This window comes from Eptesicus fuscus, chromosome 16 (genome assembly GCF_027574615.1).
Source record: "Eptesicus fuscus isolate TK198812 chromosome 16, DD_ASM_mEF_20220401, whole genome shotgun sequence".
Classification (NCBI taxonomy): Eukaryota; Metazoa; Chordata; class Mammalia; order Chiroptera; family Vespertilionidae; genus Eptesicus; species Eptesicus fuscus.
The window spans coordinates 13,326,357-13,339,905 of record NC_072488.1 but is presented as its reverse complement, the minus strand read 5'-3'; the positions used below and the strand labels follow the sequence as shown (position 1 = coordinate 13,339,905).

The following is a 13,549-nucleotide window of genomic DNA, read 5'->3' as shown; positions in this document are numbered from 1 at the left end:
AAAGAAGAAAGCAATCATCGGGCATTGATTGTATATCTAGAAGGGGCACTGCTCCACTGTTTAAAGAGTTGAGACAGATGGTAGAAATGTTTTAAACTCCCAATGGCTACAATATGTACATTATTTTTATTTCACCCTAATAATAGCACAATTTATTAATTTTCATTATGTATTCAAATTTTCCAATTTACAATAAGAAATGGTGTTGTATACATTATGGATGATGAATGATTATATTTATTTGGATTTTGGTCCTGGTTTGATGTAATGGGATCTATACTGGTCATCATAATGGTTTGATATAACACAGGTCCCATGAAGTTCAACTTAGTCAACAGATAAGGGTAAATTTCAGTTTCAAGGGTCAGAATCAAAATGGTACCAAAGGGCCCTAGCCGGTTTGGCTCAGCCCCGGCCTGGGCCCTATTGGGGGATCATGCAAGAGGCAACCAATCGATGAGTTTCTCTCACATCAGTGTTTCTCTCTGTCTTTCCCTCTCTCTTCCACTCTCTCTGAAAACCAGTGGGGAAAAATGTCCTCAGATGAAGATTTTAATGGTACAAAAGGTCCTCATGAGCCTCTGAGTGCTCTTCTGTGATGCCATCCCCTCGGCCTTCAGCATGAGGCAGATCCTCATTATTGCGATTAACAGCCATAGTTGAGAACTTATTTTCTTTTGTATTGTGCTTTATTTCTTTGCATTCAGTTGAGCAGACAAGATGGCTTAGCAACAGTAATAAAACCAGTACAATCACTGTCTAGCCCATGGTTTTTCAGCATTGTGCTGTGTATTACTAATTGATTTGTTTCTTCTTAGAGGGTTCTGCAATATCCTTAAAATGAAACCCAGTGCTTAATGGATTTTTCTTTACTCAAATGTCTATAACCAATCAGTATTTTGATGTTTGTGGGTTCTTTATACAATTTAGATGTGAGTGAATATTAAACTAGGCTTCTAGTGTGTGGTAAAAGAACAAGATAAATGATAAGAACAAGATAAAACTCCATAAATGAGTTTTAACACAATAGTTTTTTTGTTTTGTTTTCAAAGTAAGAAAAGAGGACAGAGCCAGCCTTCCTTCCTTCCCTGCCTCCAACCCAGGCTCCTCCGTGCAGGCATTTGATCCTCTCTAATGCCAGATGTTGCACTTTGCTTAGGTCATAATATAATGCCAACAGGAAGTCTAAGTAGTAGGTATTATTGGGGTAGGGTGCCAAGCCCACACCTTTAGCTCTCTTCCTCAGCACACACATAAGGGAAAATATTTATGTTGTTATGTTACGTTATGTTATGTTATGTTATGTTATGTTATGTTATGTTATGTTAGTCCCAAAAAATGTATACACACTTTAAAAGCTGATAGCTCAATTTGGGAAATGAAATGTATTTTAATAAACACTGCCCTTATAACTATTCAAATTGTGTGTATACATTTTTGGGACACCCTATTGTATCACACTTGTCTGATCAAATGAAATATATATTCATGTATATAATTTGTAAATATGTATTTACAAATTATGCCTCTACCCAGATTGATGAGGCTGAGGCTGTCCCCAAACCCGGGCTGCTTGCTGTAGGCACAGACTGGGCCTGCAGAATAGACTAGAGATGATGGGAGGAGTAGATTTCTCAACTCCCTGCACCTGTCCTCATCCCCAACTCACTAAGTTTAAATTCCCAGGAGCTGCTGGCAGGGATCTATTCACATTCACAGACACTCCCATCGCCATATTTCCTATTCCTTACAACAGCACCAGCCTTGGGTGTAGGCGGGAGTCATTGACACAACTCACATTTTTAGAGTTTTGAACTTTACAATGACCTTTCATACCCCTTGCTTCCTTTAATTCTAATGCCAGTCCAGCCCCTTTTACAGATGAAGGAACTCGATCCAGGTCCCACAGTTAGTAAGTGATGAGACTACTCCCAAACCCAGGTGTCCTAGCCGATTTCAAAGCCTGGGTCCTTTCCATTTCAAACAGCCCACTCCCCCAGGTCCCCACCTCCCCTACGCACCCCCACTCCCACCCCCAGCACAGCCCATGCATAGAATTTAGGCAAGAGGGCCCCTCTGCTAAAATGCCTTCAGTAAAGAGTTACAACTTTGAATTAACAGGTTACCCCTTTATAATACAAATAGATCAGAAAATTAACATTCAGCCATTTACACCAAAGAATTCATTAGCTTCTTGCCCTTGAAACAACCTTCAGAAACCAGATAGAAATCAACATCTTCATTTGAAAAAACAATGAAGTCTGGAAAAGTGTTGGGCAGCTGTATGCCTCTTTTGTCTCCGGACCTGGGGCCAGGGCAGTGTCACAGGTTTCACCACACCTGGCCCAGGTTTCAGATGACCAACACTGCCCAGTGTGAGCCCAATCTGATCGCTTGTAGTTAGTAGCCCAAACTAATCTTTCATTTTTGCATCATTAAGTTATTTGAAAGTTTCCCAAAAAATTTTTACTTTAACGTTTTAGTGAACAAAACTATATATGCCCAAATTAATCTTTCCATAATTTCCTATAGGTAGACTTCGACTTAATCTCTTTAAAGGGAAGTAATTTCTTTAATCTTATAGTGACATTTTTGTATTTAAAGTCAAAGCCATTTATCAAGAACACAGTATTTTAAAGTTTTTATAGGTTATAAAAATGTTAGAATTCCAGCCAGCATGAAATCTGACTCACAGACAGAAAGTGTGAAAGGAGACGGCCCAGTGGCGGTGGAGAGGTGGGGTGTGCTGAGTGTTCCAGAGACGCCCCAAAGGTCATCTAAGGACATGGGGTGCTCCAGGTGGTGACAGATCCCAGGCAGTGGCAAGAGGCTTAGAAAAAGAGGGCAAGCACCAAAAACAATGTGACCCCCAAAACCAAATGTGACCCGCTTTCCTATTTTTTCCACTGTTTCATCGAGAGCCCAAGAGCTGCTTAGTGCAGTTCTAAACCCCAGTGGTTATGATTAAGGAGGCTGAGCCTGTTGGAGCCTGACAGACAGACAGACACCAGCCAGCCGGGAGTACAGGTCTTCCTAATCCCACGGTCCTGGGTCCCCGATCCAGGGAGGGGTCATGGAGCTGACTCTGTGTCCAGGTTACTCTTTCGATCTTCTCCACGCTAAGAGGATCCTACATGAAGATGCGAGCACAGGTTGGTTACATGCCTGTTGTTTGCCCAGCACTGCGCTGGACTTGATGAGACACCGGGGGAGGGTGCCGCCGCTGCCTGCACCTGTCTCCCCTGGAACGGACCTTCTCTCACGGTATCTTTTTACTGCCCTTGTTGTAGCTGGTTGCCTCCTTTTTTGGTCTCCCTTAGTAGGCTCTGAGCTTCCTAATGCCAGGGTCCATGTCCGCTCCATCTACCTGACCATCTCTCATCTGACCCAGGGCCTGGCACATAGTTGACCCCAACAGCAGTTTCCAGTTTCAAATAACTTAGTTTCCAGGCCGAGCGGTGTCTCTTGCCCTGATCTTGGTGCCATGTTAATGCCATGGAGCACACAGCTCGAAGGCTGCCAGAGAGGCCCACGTGAGTCAGGCCACGTGAGTGATTGTCTTTCTTCTTGTGTCACAGTTCACTGGCTATTTACCACGTGTGGGGCCAGTGGGCCCCACGGCCCCACGCAGGCCCAGTGCAACAATGCTTACCGGAACACCAACCTGAGCGTGGTGGTGGGGAGCGAGGGCCCCCTCAAGGGCATCCAGACATGGAAGGTGCCAGCCACCGACACCTACAGGTGCGTATGGGGGAGGGGGCAGCCGAGGGGCAGAGGACTGGGGTCCTGTCTATGGGTGCATGTCCCCGGGTGCCTGGGTGGCACACCAAAGTTCAGAGGCCACACACTCTGGCCCATCGTAAGGACTGCAGACGGGGAGATTTGAGATGATGAAATAGGGCAGCAAGGAAGATGCGTCCTCTATCCTCCAGGGGCCCACAGACTATTTGTGGAGATGATCTGCATGCGTGAGCTGGCTTCAGAACATGCTTTATCCTTGTTATTCGTAATTGTAATTATTTCTATTCTTTGAATCGCACTTGGTGCTGTTCCAATGAGGCAGCGCATGGACAAACGTCTGAGAAACACAAGTGCGGTGCACTTGAAGGACCGCGTTGTTATCCTTGCGCCTCCTTTCCCCGGGCTTCACTGTTCTCAAGGGAAGTAGCTGTTCAACTCTGTCTGTGTCCGACCCCAAGCCCACAGAATTCCCCTAGAGCAGGGGTGGGGAACCTCTGGCCCACGGGCCGTATAAGGCCATCGAATCATTTGGTCTGGCCCTGCCAAGGCATTAGGCATTAATGAAAGGTTTCACCAAATACAGCAGGCTAATTTTTAGAGTTGATCATTTTGGTTTGGCCCATGAATGATGTTATAAATATCCAAATGGCCCTTGGCAGAAAAAAGATTCCCTACCCCTGCCTTAGAGCAAGGCCAGGCTGGAGGGAGGCCGATGACTCCCCTGGGCTTTTGTGAGGCCGTTAAGCAGAGCTAGTGGTAGAGCTTAGACCAATGGTTCCCAGTGGGCATGGAAATGACAGGGCTGGTTAAAGCGCAGGTGGCTGCGCCCGCTCTTGGCGCATCTGACTGTGTAGGCTTGGAGTGGGATCAAGAATAGATTTTCTGGCCCTAGCCGGTTTGACTCAGTGGATAGAGTGTCAGCCTGCAGACTGAAGAGTCCCGGGTTCGATTCAAGTCAAGGGCCCATGCCCAGGTTGTGGGCTTGATCTCCAGTGTGGGATGTGCAGGAGGCAGCCGATCAATGATTCTCTCTCATCATTGATGTTTCTCTCTCTCCCTCTCCCTTCCTCTCTGAAATCAAAAAAATATATTTTTAAAAAAGAATAGCATTTCTGGTAAGTTCCCAGATGATGCTGTTGTAGCCCTGAGAACCACTGAGTCAGGTCAGACTTGGGCAAGATCAGGGCTGCAGTCAGTTTATAAATGAGGAAACGGAGGCTCAGAGCGTCAGGAGCCTCCCACAGCCCAGACATCGCCTCCAGCCCCTGAACTTGGGGGGCGCAGCCTCACTGTGGCTCCTCCCACCGCACAGCCAGGCTGTTTAAACAGGAAGTATCAGAGTGATGTCCCGGTCGGTGTGAATGTCCCCGGAGGCCGGGCCGTGGGAACTGAGCTCTCCTTCCCTCCTGCAGCCCCCGAGCCCCAGCATAGCCTCAGCCCCCTGGGAAGAAAAGAGGCAGCCGCCCCCGGGACCTCAGGGTAAAGTGTTTCAGGGAGAGCCCTAAGTGCTTTCTAAATGCCATCGGGCAGGAATGCAATAACGAGGTTTGGCTGCAATCACATTAGCCGCTCGTCCTGCACATTCCCAGTAAATGGCCAAAGACACGCACCACCCTGACCCCACCACCCCGCGCTGGCCAGGCCCCCCTCCTCCCGGCTGGATTTCCACGGTCACCCCTGTCCCAGAGCAGGAGGAAAGGACTCCTGGGGGGAAGGGGATGGATGTTTGTTGAAGATCCACTGGGTATTTCCCCTCCGTTTAGTGAGGAGGTGGTGTTGTTATGGACACTCCCTTGTCTCCACGTGCGGAGCCGGAGTGAGAGAAGCTTTGCGCTGGCCTGAGGCCGCACGGCCAGAGACCGCAGTGCCGGGAGCAGACCGATCCCCCGCAGACAGTCGTTTCTGACTTCCCTGCTTCCCAGGACTTCCTCCCGACTTCCTCAGATGGGCCCCCTATTTAAAAGATTTTGCCTGCCAGAAAACGGCACTATTAGATAAAAATTAATCCGTTGGCCCATCTGTTGTGAATTATAACCGTATCTAAGTCTAGCCAGGTTTCTGATCTGCAAGGGTTGCCGCACCGCGTTGCCATAAGCCCAGCCCTAATCAAGAGCCGTTCCTATTTCTCTCTTTGGAACATTGAGACCAGCTTTGCCTGGTGAACACTCGTTGGAAACATACACATGCTGTTGAGGCAGGACACCATGAAGTGTCCAGATGGGCGAATTTGATCTGCGGGATTCGGTTGAATTGGCCTGAGATAGCATCCTGTCAAAATGAAAGAATCAAAACCGGAAAGCACTGCGTTGGGGTTGCTGTTTGTTGAAACTTTGTTCTTTAACCAATTAAAGGCTGTCACAGAGGCAATCCTCCTTCAGTGTCCAAGGGGAATTGGTTTCAGGGTTCCTTTGGATACCCAAATCCGAGGATGCTCAAGTCCCTTATATGAAATGCCATAGTATTTGCATATGAACTACACACATCCTCCTGTATAATTTAAATCCTCTCTAGATTACGTACAGTACTGTAAGTAATGAAAGTGCTTGCAAATAGCTTTTATACTGTATAGTTTAGGGAATAATAACAAGAAAAAAATGTCCATCCATGTTCAGTACCGATGCTACCATTCGTGGGCATAGTGCATGTCACCAACAAGGGAATGTTTTTTTCAAATATTTTTGATCTGCGGTGAGTTTGCACATGTGGAACCCACTGATGTGGAGGGTCACCTATTTCTGACCTTCACTGCATCCTTGACCCTGGATAAGGCTCTGGGCTTGGATGTTAATGTCCATTGGCCACATCATTTAGGAGTCAAAGAAGCAGAAGTTGAAGGGTTGCATTTTAGACCACATCAGAATGCCCCCAGGTCAGAATGTCCGCGTGGAGAAGCCGGGGGCCCTGCTTCTGGAAAACAGCCTTTTCCTATTAACTAAGTTTTATTTAGTAAGTGCAGTTCACCTGGCGAAATAAACATAGGGCACACCAGAGGACGTGAGGAAAAGGTTCGTGGAAATAAAAAGCTTGGCAGCATCCCTGGTGGAATCCATTTACTCCCGGAAGTGTCGGCGCCCAGCTAGTGCCGTCTGGCTGCTGCCTGAGGCCTGGCACTATTACTGCTGCAGCTGACTTCTCTCCCTCCTGGTCACACAGATGAAGGAAGGGGAGCTAATACTTACCAAGCACCTGCTGTAGGCAGAGATGAGGCCATCATTACCTGGGGCTACAGGTGAAAGCACCCCACCCATGACTGATCATTTATCCTGGGCCCATCTGCCACCTTCTACTGCTCTGCCCACCACCACTCACCACAGAGGCCCAGAAAGAGGGAGAGGAAGAAGAGGCTGCGGAGGAGACGGCGGGGTGGTGGGTGTGGATGGGGGGATAGAGACAGCACCTAAATCCCATCCCTCCCCAGCCTCCACTTTCCTGCCCGGGGCATCCCCTTCTCTGGATTTGCCACTTCCTCTATCCAAGCAGCAGAGGCGAGTAGTCAGCTCCCTCCATGTCCTTATGTCCTGGTGTCCACACCTGCTTTGCAAATCTCAGTGGCCCATTTGAAGCACCTGTCAGGACACTGCCTGACACTAAGGTAGAAAGGCGAACAAGATGCACCCCTGCCCAAGAGGAGCCCAGCCCATGGGGGGGTGGATGCAGCATACCACAGGGGAGGTTCGCACAAGCCCTGGAGGCGAGGGAAAGGCTGATGCAGGAGTGGCTTCCACAGGAAACAGGCTATCTTGAAGGTGACCGGCATTGTCTGCAAAGAAGAGGGGAGGCCTCCTGGTGGAAGGAGTACCTGGGACAAGGCCACCTACCAGCTGAGGCAACCCACAGCCCCACCTAGCAAATGCCTTTAGCTACCTGTTAGCTCCCTCTGGTGACGGCCTGGGGTGGCAGAGAGAGAAACAAGCCTAGAGGCACGAAGAGCAGATGGAAGGCTGAGGGTCACCCAGGCAAGAGTTAGAAAGGGCCGCACCAGGGCAGGGGAAATCGGAGGAGAGAGGGTGCAGGGCCAGGAAGCGTTTAGGAGGTAAAATAACACAATTAGAGGACTGGGGAGGAGGCAGTGCCTGGATGACAGCCTTGCTTGGGGGGCTGAGGAAGCCAAGACAATGAGGGACCAATACGTCGTCTCTAGGAGCTTGATTAAGATGACAGGCAAGGATAAAGGTAATGGCGAGAAGAGCACCTGATTGAGAAAAATTTCTGGGTAACGGTTCTGAGTGAACACATCTAGAGTGTGCCCGTGGGGCAAGCGGCTCACAGCAAAAGCATCGATTATGGGGTATGTGCTGGGATGGGCGAGAGCCTCAGCCTCACTGTATAATGGAGGCGGTGCCAACACCGCCTGGCTCCGGGGACTGCTGCGGATGCAGTGTGATCTGTGCATGACGTCCCCAGGCAGAGGCAGTCCACGTCTGTGGATGGGGGCCAGCCATCTCTCACTCTTTCAGACTTCCTTCCCTCCTCATCCTCCTCTTACTTCCTCCAGCTTCCTTCCTTCCTTCTTTCCTTCCTTTCTTCCTTCCTTCCTTCCTTCCTTCCTTCCTTCCTTCCTTCCTTCTTTCCTTCCTTCCCTCCCTCCCTCCTTCCTTCCTTCCTTCCTTCCTTCCTTCCTTCCTTCCTTCCTTCCTTCCTACCTCTCCACAGCTCAGCATCCTTCCCAGCCCTCAGTCCCCCCCCCCCACTTCACCACACACACACACACACACACACACACACACACACTCACAAATCGCCTATAAAAACATTTGTCAAGCACAGCCCACAGCTCCTGGTGGCAATTCTCTCACGGTCCACTTGTTCCTCAGACATAATGTACAAGAGGCCCCCGATCCCAGCTTGAGCCAGCCATCCTGCCAGCTGACCTGGGCCGCAGCTGTTTCTGACGGTCTCCCTCACTGACACTCATCTCCTCACCTGGCTCGAGGGACCAGCATGTGCAGCTGGGTGACACCATCATTCCACCCAGTCCACAGACAGCCATGGGGTTCCTACTGTGTGCCGGGCACTGAGCCCTGGGGCTCCTACTGTGTGCTGGGCACTGAGTAGGTGCTGTGGGACTTAAAGAGAAGGCTGAGTCTTTTGGGGTGCCACAGTCTTTGGAAAGACCACAGGGCAGGAAAGTTAAATAACCGTCCACAATACCAGTCAAGTTCTAGACAATTATAGAAGGGAGTGACAAGTCGTGATTAATTGTCAGCCTAATTGTGCAGCTAGCCATTGCCATGAGAGCACAGAGCAGGGCAAGTCAGGAGAGGGAGACTGCAGAGATCGATGGGCTGCAGGCAGAATGCAGTTTGGGTTTATTTCTGCCCCGTACACCATGTGACCTTGAAAGTGTGCTTCCCCATCTCTGCAAGTGCTTTCAGGCTCCGCCCATCTGAAGGAGGCGGGGTTGTAGAGGGTCGCTGAGATCTCCTCCAGCTGGGATATTCTGGGAGGGGAGGGGGGGATATTCCCGGGCGGACCCGGCGGGTGTAGGGCTGCCCTGGTCTGGTGGGCCACAGGCAAGAAGTGCACCTTGCTCACAGGTGCCATCAGAACTAGAACTGGACAGCGAGGAGCAGGTGCCTTGACAATTGGCCTTCTCCGCTGACCCCAGGGGTGTCTCCTGGTGGCTCAAATGACCTGTCTGGGTAATCTGGCTACACCTGAACAGGCATTTCCCCCTACCCCGCTCGCTCTGCGCACACTCACTGGCCTCCTGTGGGCGAGGACAGGCAGGGCAGGTCTTACATCCTGATTCCCCGAGGAGGAAACCGGAGACTCAGAGGAGGGAAAGGGCCTGCCCAAGGCCCTGCTGGGAATTAGAGGTGGAGCCCAGAGTGGGGTGCAAGAGAGACTGAGGTGCTCCATGCTCGTTCAAGTGGGGTCCACTCCCTCCTTCCCCTCCCCTCCCCCCCACCCCACCCAGCTCCCCTCCGGGTGTGGAGTCCACGCAGCCTTCAAGCTACAGCCAGCTGTGCTCTTGTTTCAGCATCCAGCAGGCAGCTGCTTTGATTTGCTGCTAATTCTTTATTTTAAAAAGATTCACAACTCAATTACAGCAGGTAACAATAGCTCACAGTCAATAACACAAAACACAAACCTAATAAACATCCATTTTGACCGGGGGCCATGGACTTAGCTGAGGGGAAAAAACACAGCCTCAGCTTGTTGGGAACAGTATCTTATAATTTCCGGGAAATTGGAATGGCTGCAAGTCAGATTCCCCATTTGAGTGGCAGGTAAATTAATTTGTCGTTTGTCAACCACCAAAAATAAACTGTTTACAGGGGGTGGGGAGAAAGCGCCCAAGATTCCAGCTGAGGTTATCACTCCCACACAGTTTGTGTGGCACCATTCGTAGGGTTGGGGGTCTTCAGAGGGGCCAAGGCTGGTCTGTGCCCCGGCTCTCTACAGTGGTGAACAGCCTTGACCCCTGACCCCTTGGCCACACCCTGCTCTCCTATTGCTCTCTAAAAATCAGAGGCTCCTTCACTCTCTGCCTCCCAGAAGTCACCCCCTGGAGAGGTGTGGACAGGCTCAGCCATGGGCTACACCAGAGCAGAAGCTGCTGTTTGTCCCTCCCTGGCTACCCTCCAGGCACTGAATTAGGTCCCTCACAGGCATTATCTCATTTAAATCTCACAACAATCCTTATTATCGCCCTTATATAGATGAGGAAACTGGAGATCAGAGAGGGTAAATAACCTACCCAAAGCCACACAGTAACACTGGCAGAGCCACGGCCAGCAAGAGGGTAAACTAGGTGCCTTGGACACAAAATCTGAGGAGGCATGGGCTCTCGAGGTCACTGGAGCACAAGGTTGGCACCGGGGAGGTGCCTCTCTTGCCGCACCCTAGTCCTGGCCCTGAGTCACCGCTTGCGTTTGCTTCCAGGTCTGGCTGCCTTTGAGCCCTGCGTTCTTCACTGTGGCACATCCTGCTCCAGAGGCGACCAGCCTTGTAGTGGCAGCGGGGAGCTTGCAGAGGCGTGAGCTCGGTGGTGGGATTTCAGCCCTCAGAGGGCTGGTGATAGAGGCACTGCCTCCCAGGGCCCCTGCAGTTAGTCCAGACAGGCAGCTGTCTGCTCCTCATGGCTTTCAGCAAGTCACAGTCCAGGTTAAAAATGTGGGGCCGAGGCCAGCGCACAAGAAAGTAAAATCAGCTGTTGACACCTGCTCATTAAGCCCTCTGCCTGCTTTGGAATCTACAGAGCGGACCCAGCCCCAAGCCCTACCCTGCACTTGCCATCAGTTTGTCGTCTTCCAGATGCACTTCTTAACCCCAGAAGGGCAGGGGTCCTTGTTCTCATTTTTCTCCTTGGGGTGAAAATAAGGTTCACAGAGGTTAACCAAGTTGCTGCAAGTCACACAGTAGAGGGCTCTTTCCATCCCACCCCCTTACCAAGCACTAGGTCAAGACCTAGATGAGGCTGGCATTCAGATCTGGTTAGGGATGGGAGAAATAAGGAAGATGGCTTAGGAAAACCATGTCAGGAATAAACAACATATGAAATACTAGAGGCCCGGTGCATGAAATTTGTGCATGGTGGGGGGGGGGCAGGGGTGTCCCTCAGCCCAGCCTGCACCCTCTCCAATCTGGGACCCCTTAAGGGATGTTCAACTGCCCGTTTAGGCCCAATCTTGGTGGGATCAGGCCTAAACAGGCAGTCAGACATCCCCCTCACAATCTAGGACTGCTGGCTCCCAACTGCTCGCCTGCCTGCCTGCAAGATTGCCCCTAATCGCTTCTGCCTGCCAGCCTGATCACCCCCGAACCACTCCCCTGCCAGCCTGATCGACGCCTAACTGCTTCCCTGCTGACCCAATTGCCGCTAACTGCCCTCCTCTGCCAGCCTGGTCCCCCACAACTGCCCTCCCCTGCCAACCTGGTCCCCCCCAACTGCCCTCCCCTGCCAGCCCGGTCACCCCCAACTACTCTCCCCTGCTGGCCCGGTCACCCCCCAACTGCCCTCCTCTGCTGGCCTGGTCCCCCCCAACTGCCCTCCCCTGCAGGCCTGGTCCCTCCCAACTGCCCTCCCCTGCAGGCCTGGTACCCCACAACTGCCCTTCCTGCAGGCCTGGTCCCTCCCAACTGCCCTCCCCTGCTGGCCATCTTGTGGCAGCCATCTTGTGTCCACATGGGGGCAGCCATCTTTGACCACATGGAGGCAGCCATCTTGTGTGTTGGAGTGATGGTCAATTTGCATATTGCTCTTTTATTAGATAGGATAATAATTTGGCTAAATTTAAACAGGTGAAAGAATTCAGAAGGATTCATAATGCATGCAGATTGATGCAAATGATGCCAAAAATAACGAGAAGGGCACAGCGTACCTCTTAGCCATAAGCAGGAATGGGCAGGCTGGGACTCTGTCTCAGGCAACAGTTTTCCAAGCAAACCACACATTCAGCTGAAAGGACTTTCTTGTGCAACCAGGCAAAGCCCAGGACAGAGGCAGAGATCCACACTGCTAACTCAAAACTCTGCCCAGATTGCCCCTGAACCCCCACCACCAGCAGCACCCCCTTTGCCCCAGGTTTCCCTTCTCCGAGCTAAACAATTCTCCTCCCTTTCCTTTCACTAATAAGCCTTCCTTTTCCCTCAGCTTTTTAATTGTCCTTATCACGGCCTCCATGTGTAATGGGTCGGGAGTGAGGGTTTGGCTGGGGTCTGCATGAATTAGGGTGGGCCAGTCACTCCTCGGCCCACCCCCTTGTGCATCCAGATGGACCTCCCAGCAGCACCTTGGGAAGGAAATGGCCTCTGTGAGGGGAAATGTGGGGTATGAACCAGGGTCTGCCAGCTCTGTGGCCTCAGATAAGTTACTTAACCCCTTAGAGCCTCAGATTCCTCATCTGTCAAATGAGATTACTAACAGCTACTATTTATGGCTATTGGGGGGGGTGCCATATGCAGCCATGCCTGGTGCATTGTGGGATGCTCAGGCATTGGCCCCTCTGCCCTCTGCAGCCCTGCAGCCTCCTCCCCACCGCAGCCAGGCTCTCCTGCCTCTTCCCTTCCACTGACACAGGCCGGGCTTCTACCCTCCACCTCCTTCTGCTTGTACGAGAGCCCACCTGCCCATCATCTCCATGAAGCCAACTTCAAACCTCCACCCCACATGCCCTGCAACCAGCCAAGGTCTCCCTCCTGGGCCCTGATTCTGGCCAGAGATTTTCCACTATCTCTGAGTTTTCACCCCATGATCCCCCTTTGATGTTGAGCCCCCACTACCCTGTGAGTTCAGAAAATAAGATAAGGTTCTTATCTGACCAGGGAAGAGGTTGGGGTTCTGAGAGGACACAGCTGGGAAAGGGCCTCCTCTGGTCATGGGACCCACAGCCCTTTGATCCCCCATCTCGCTCCCTGCCGGTGAGGTTTCTCTCTTCATAACTATGGGCATCTCCCCACTTTCTGTGTGAGCCCCTTCACGGCCTGGAGCCCGTCCCTGGTCTGCTCGGGTGCACACAGCCTCATGCCACGCCAGCATGCAGTGACTCCCATCAGTGCCTGGCCACAGACAGCCGGTGGGCACCAGACCCTCCTTTGCAGCCCCTGGAGACCTCAGTTCCTCGCCTGGACAATGGCCAGCAGTCAGCCCTCTAGGCCTGTCTCTGCACAACAGGCCTGAGCTCCACCTTAGGGGTTCCCAGGAGGTGCCTCACACATTTGGAACCTGGGCATTTCCTGGAGTTATAGGAGGAGAAGCCACTGTGTGTGCAGTCAGTGAGCACAACTGCCTGGAGGCTTTGTGTGCAAATTTACAGCACCAGACCCCCCCCCCCCCCAGTCCCTTCCCCTGCAGTGGGCCTCT

General features: G+C 51.5%; 1 protein-coding gene across 1 annotated transcript in view; it reads left to right on the top strand.

Moving 5' to 3' along the window:
- The window catches only part of ALK (ALK receptor tyrosine kinase), a 591,773-nt gene that overhangs the window by 540,862 nt on the left and 37,362 nt on the right, over positions 1–13,549 (top strand). The window contains exon 12 of the mRNA XM_008162272.3: positions 3,579–3,741. Coding sequence (XP_008160494.2) covers positions 3,579–3,741 — 163 coding nt within the window. The remainder of the gene's footprint in view (positions 1–3,578; positions 3,742–13,549) is intronic.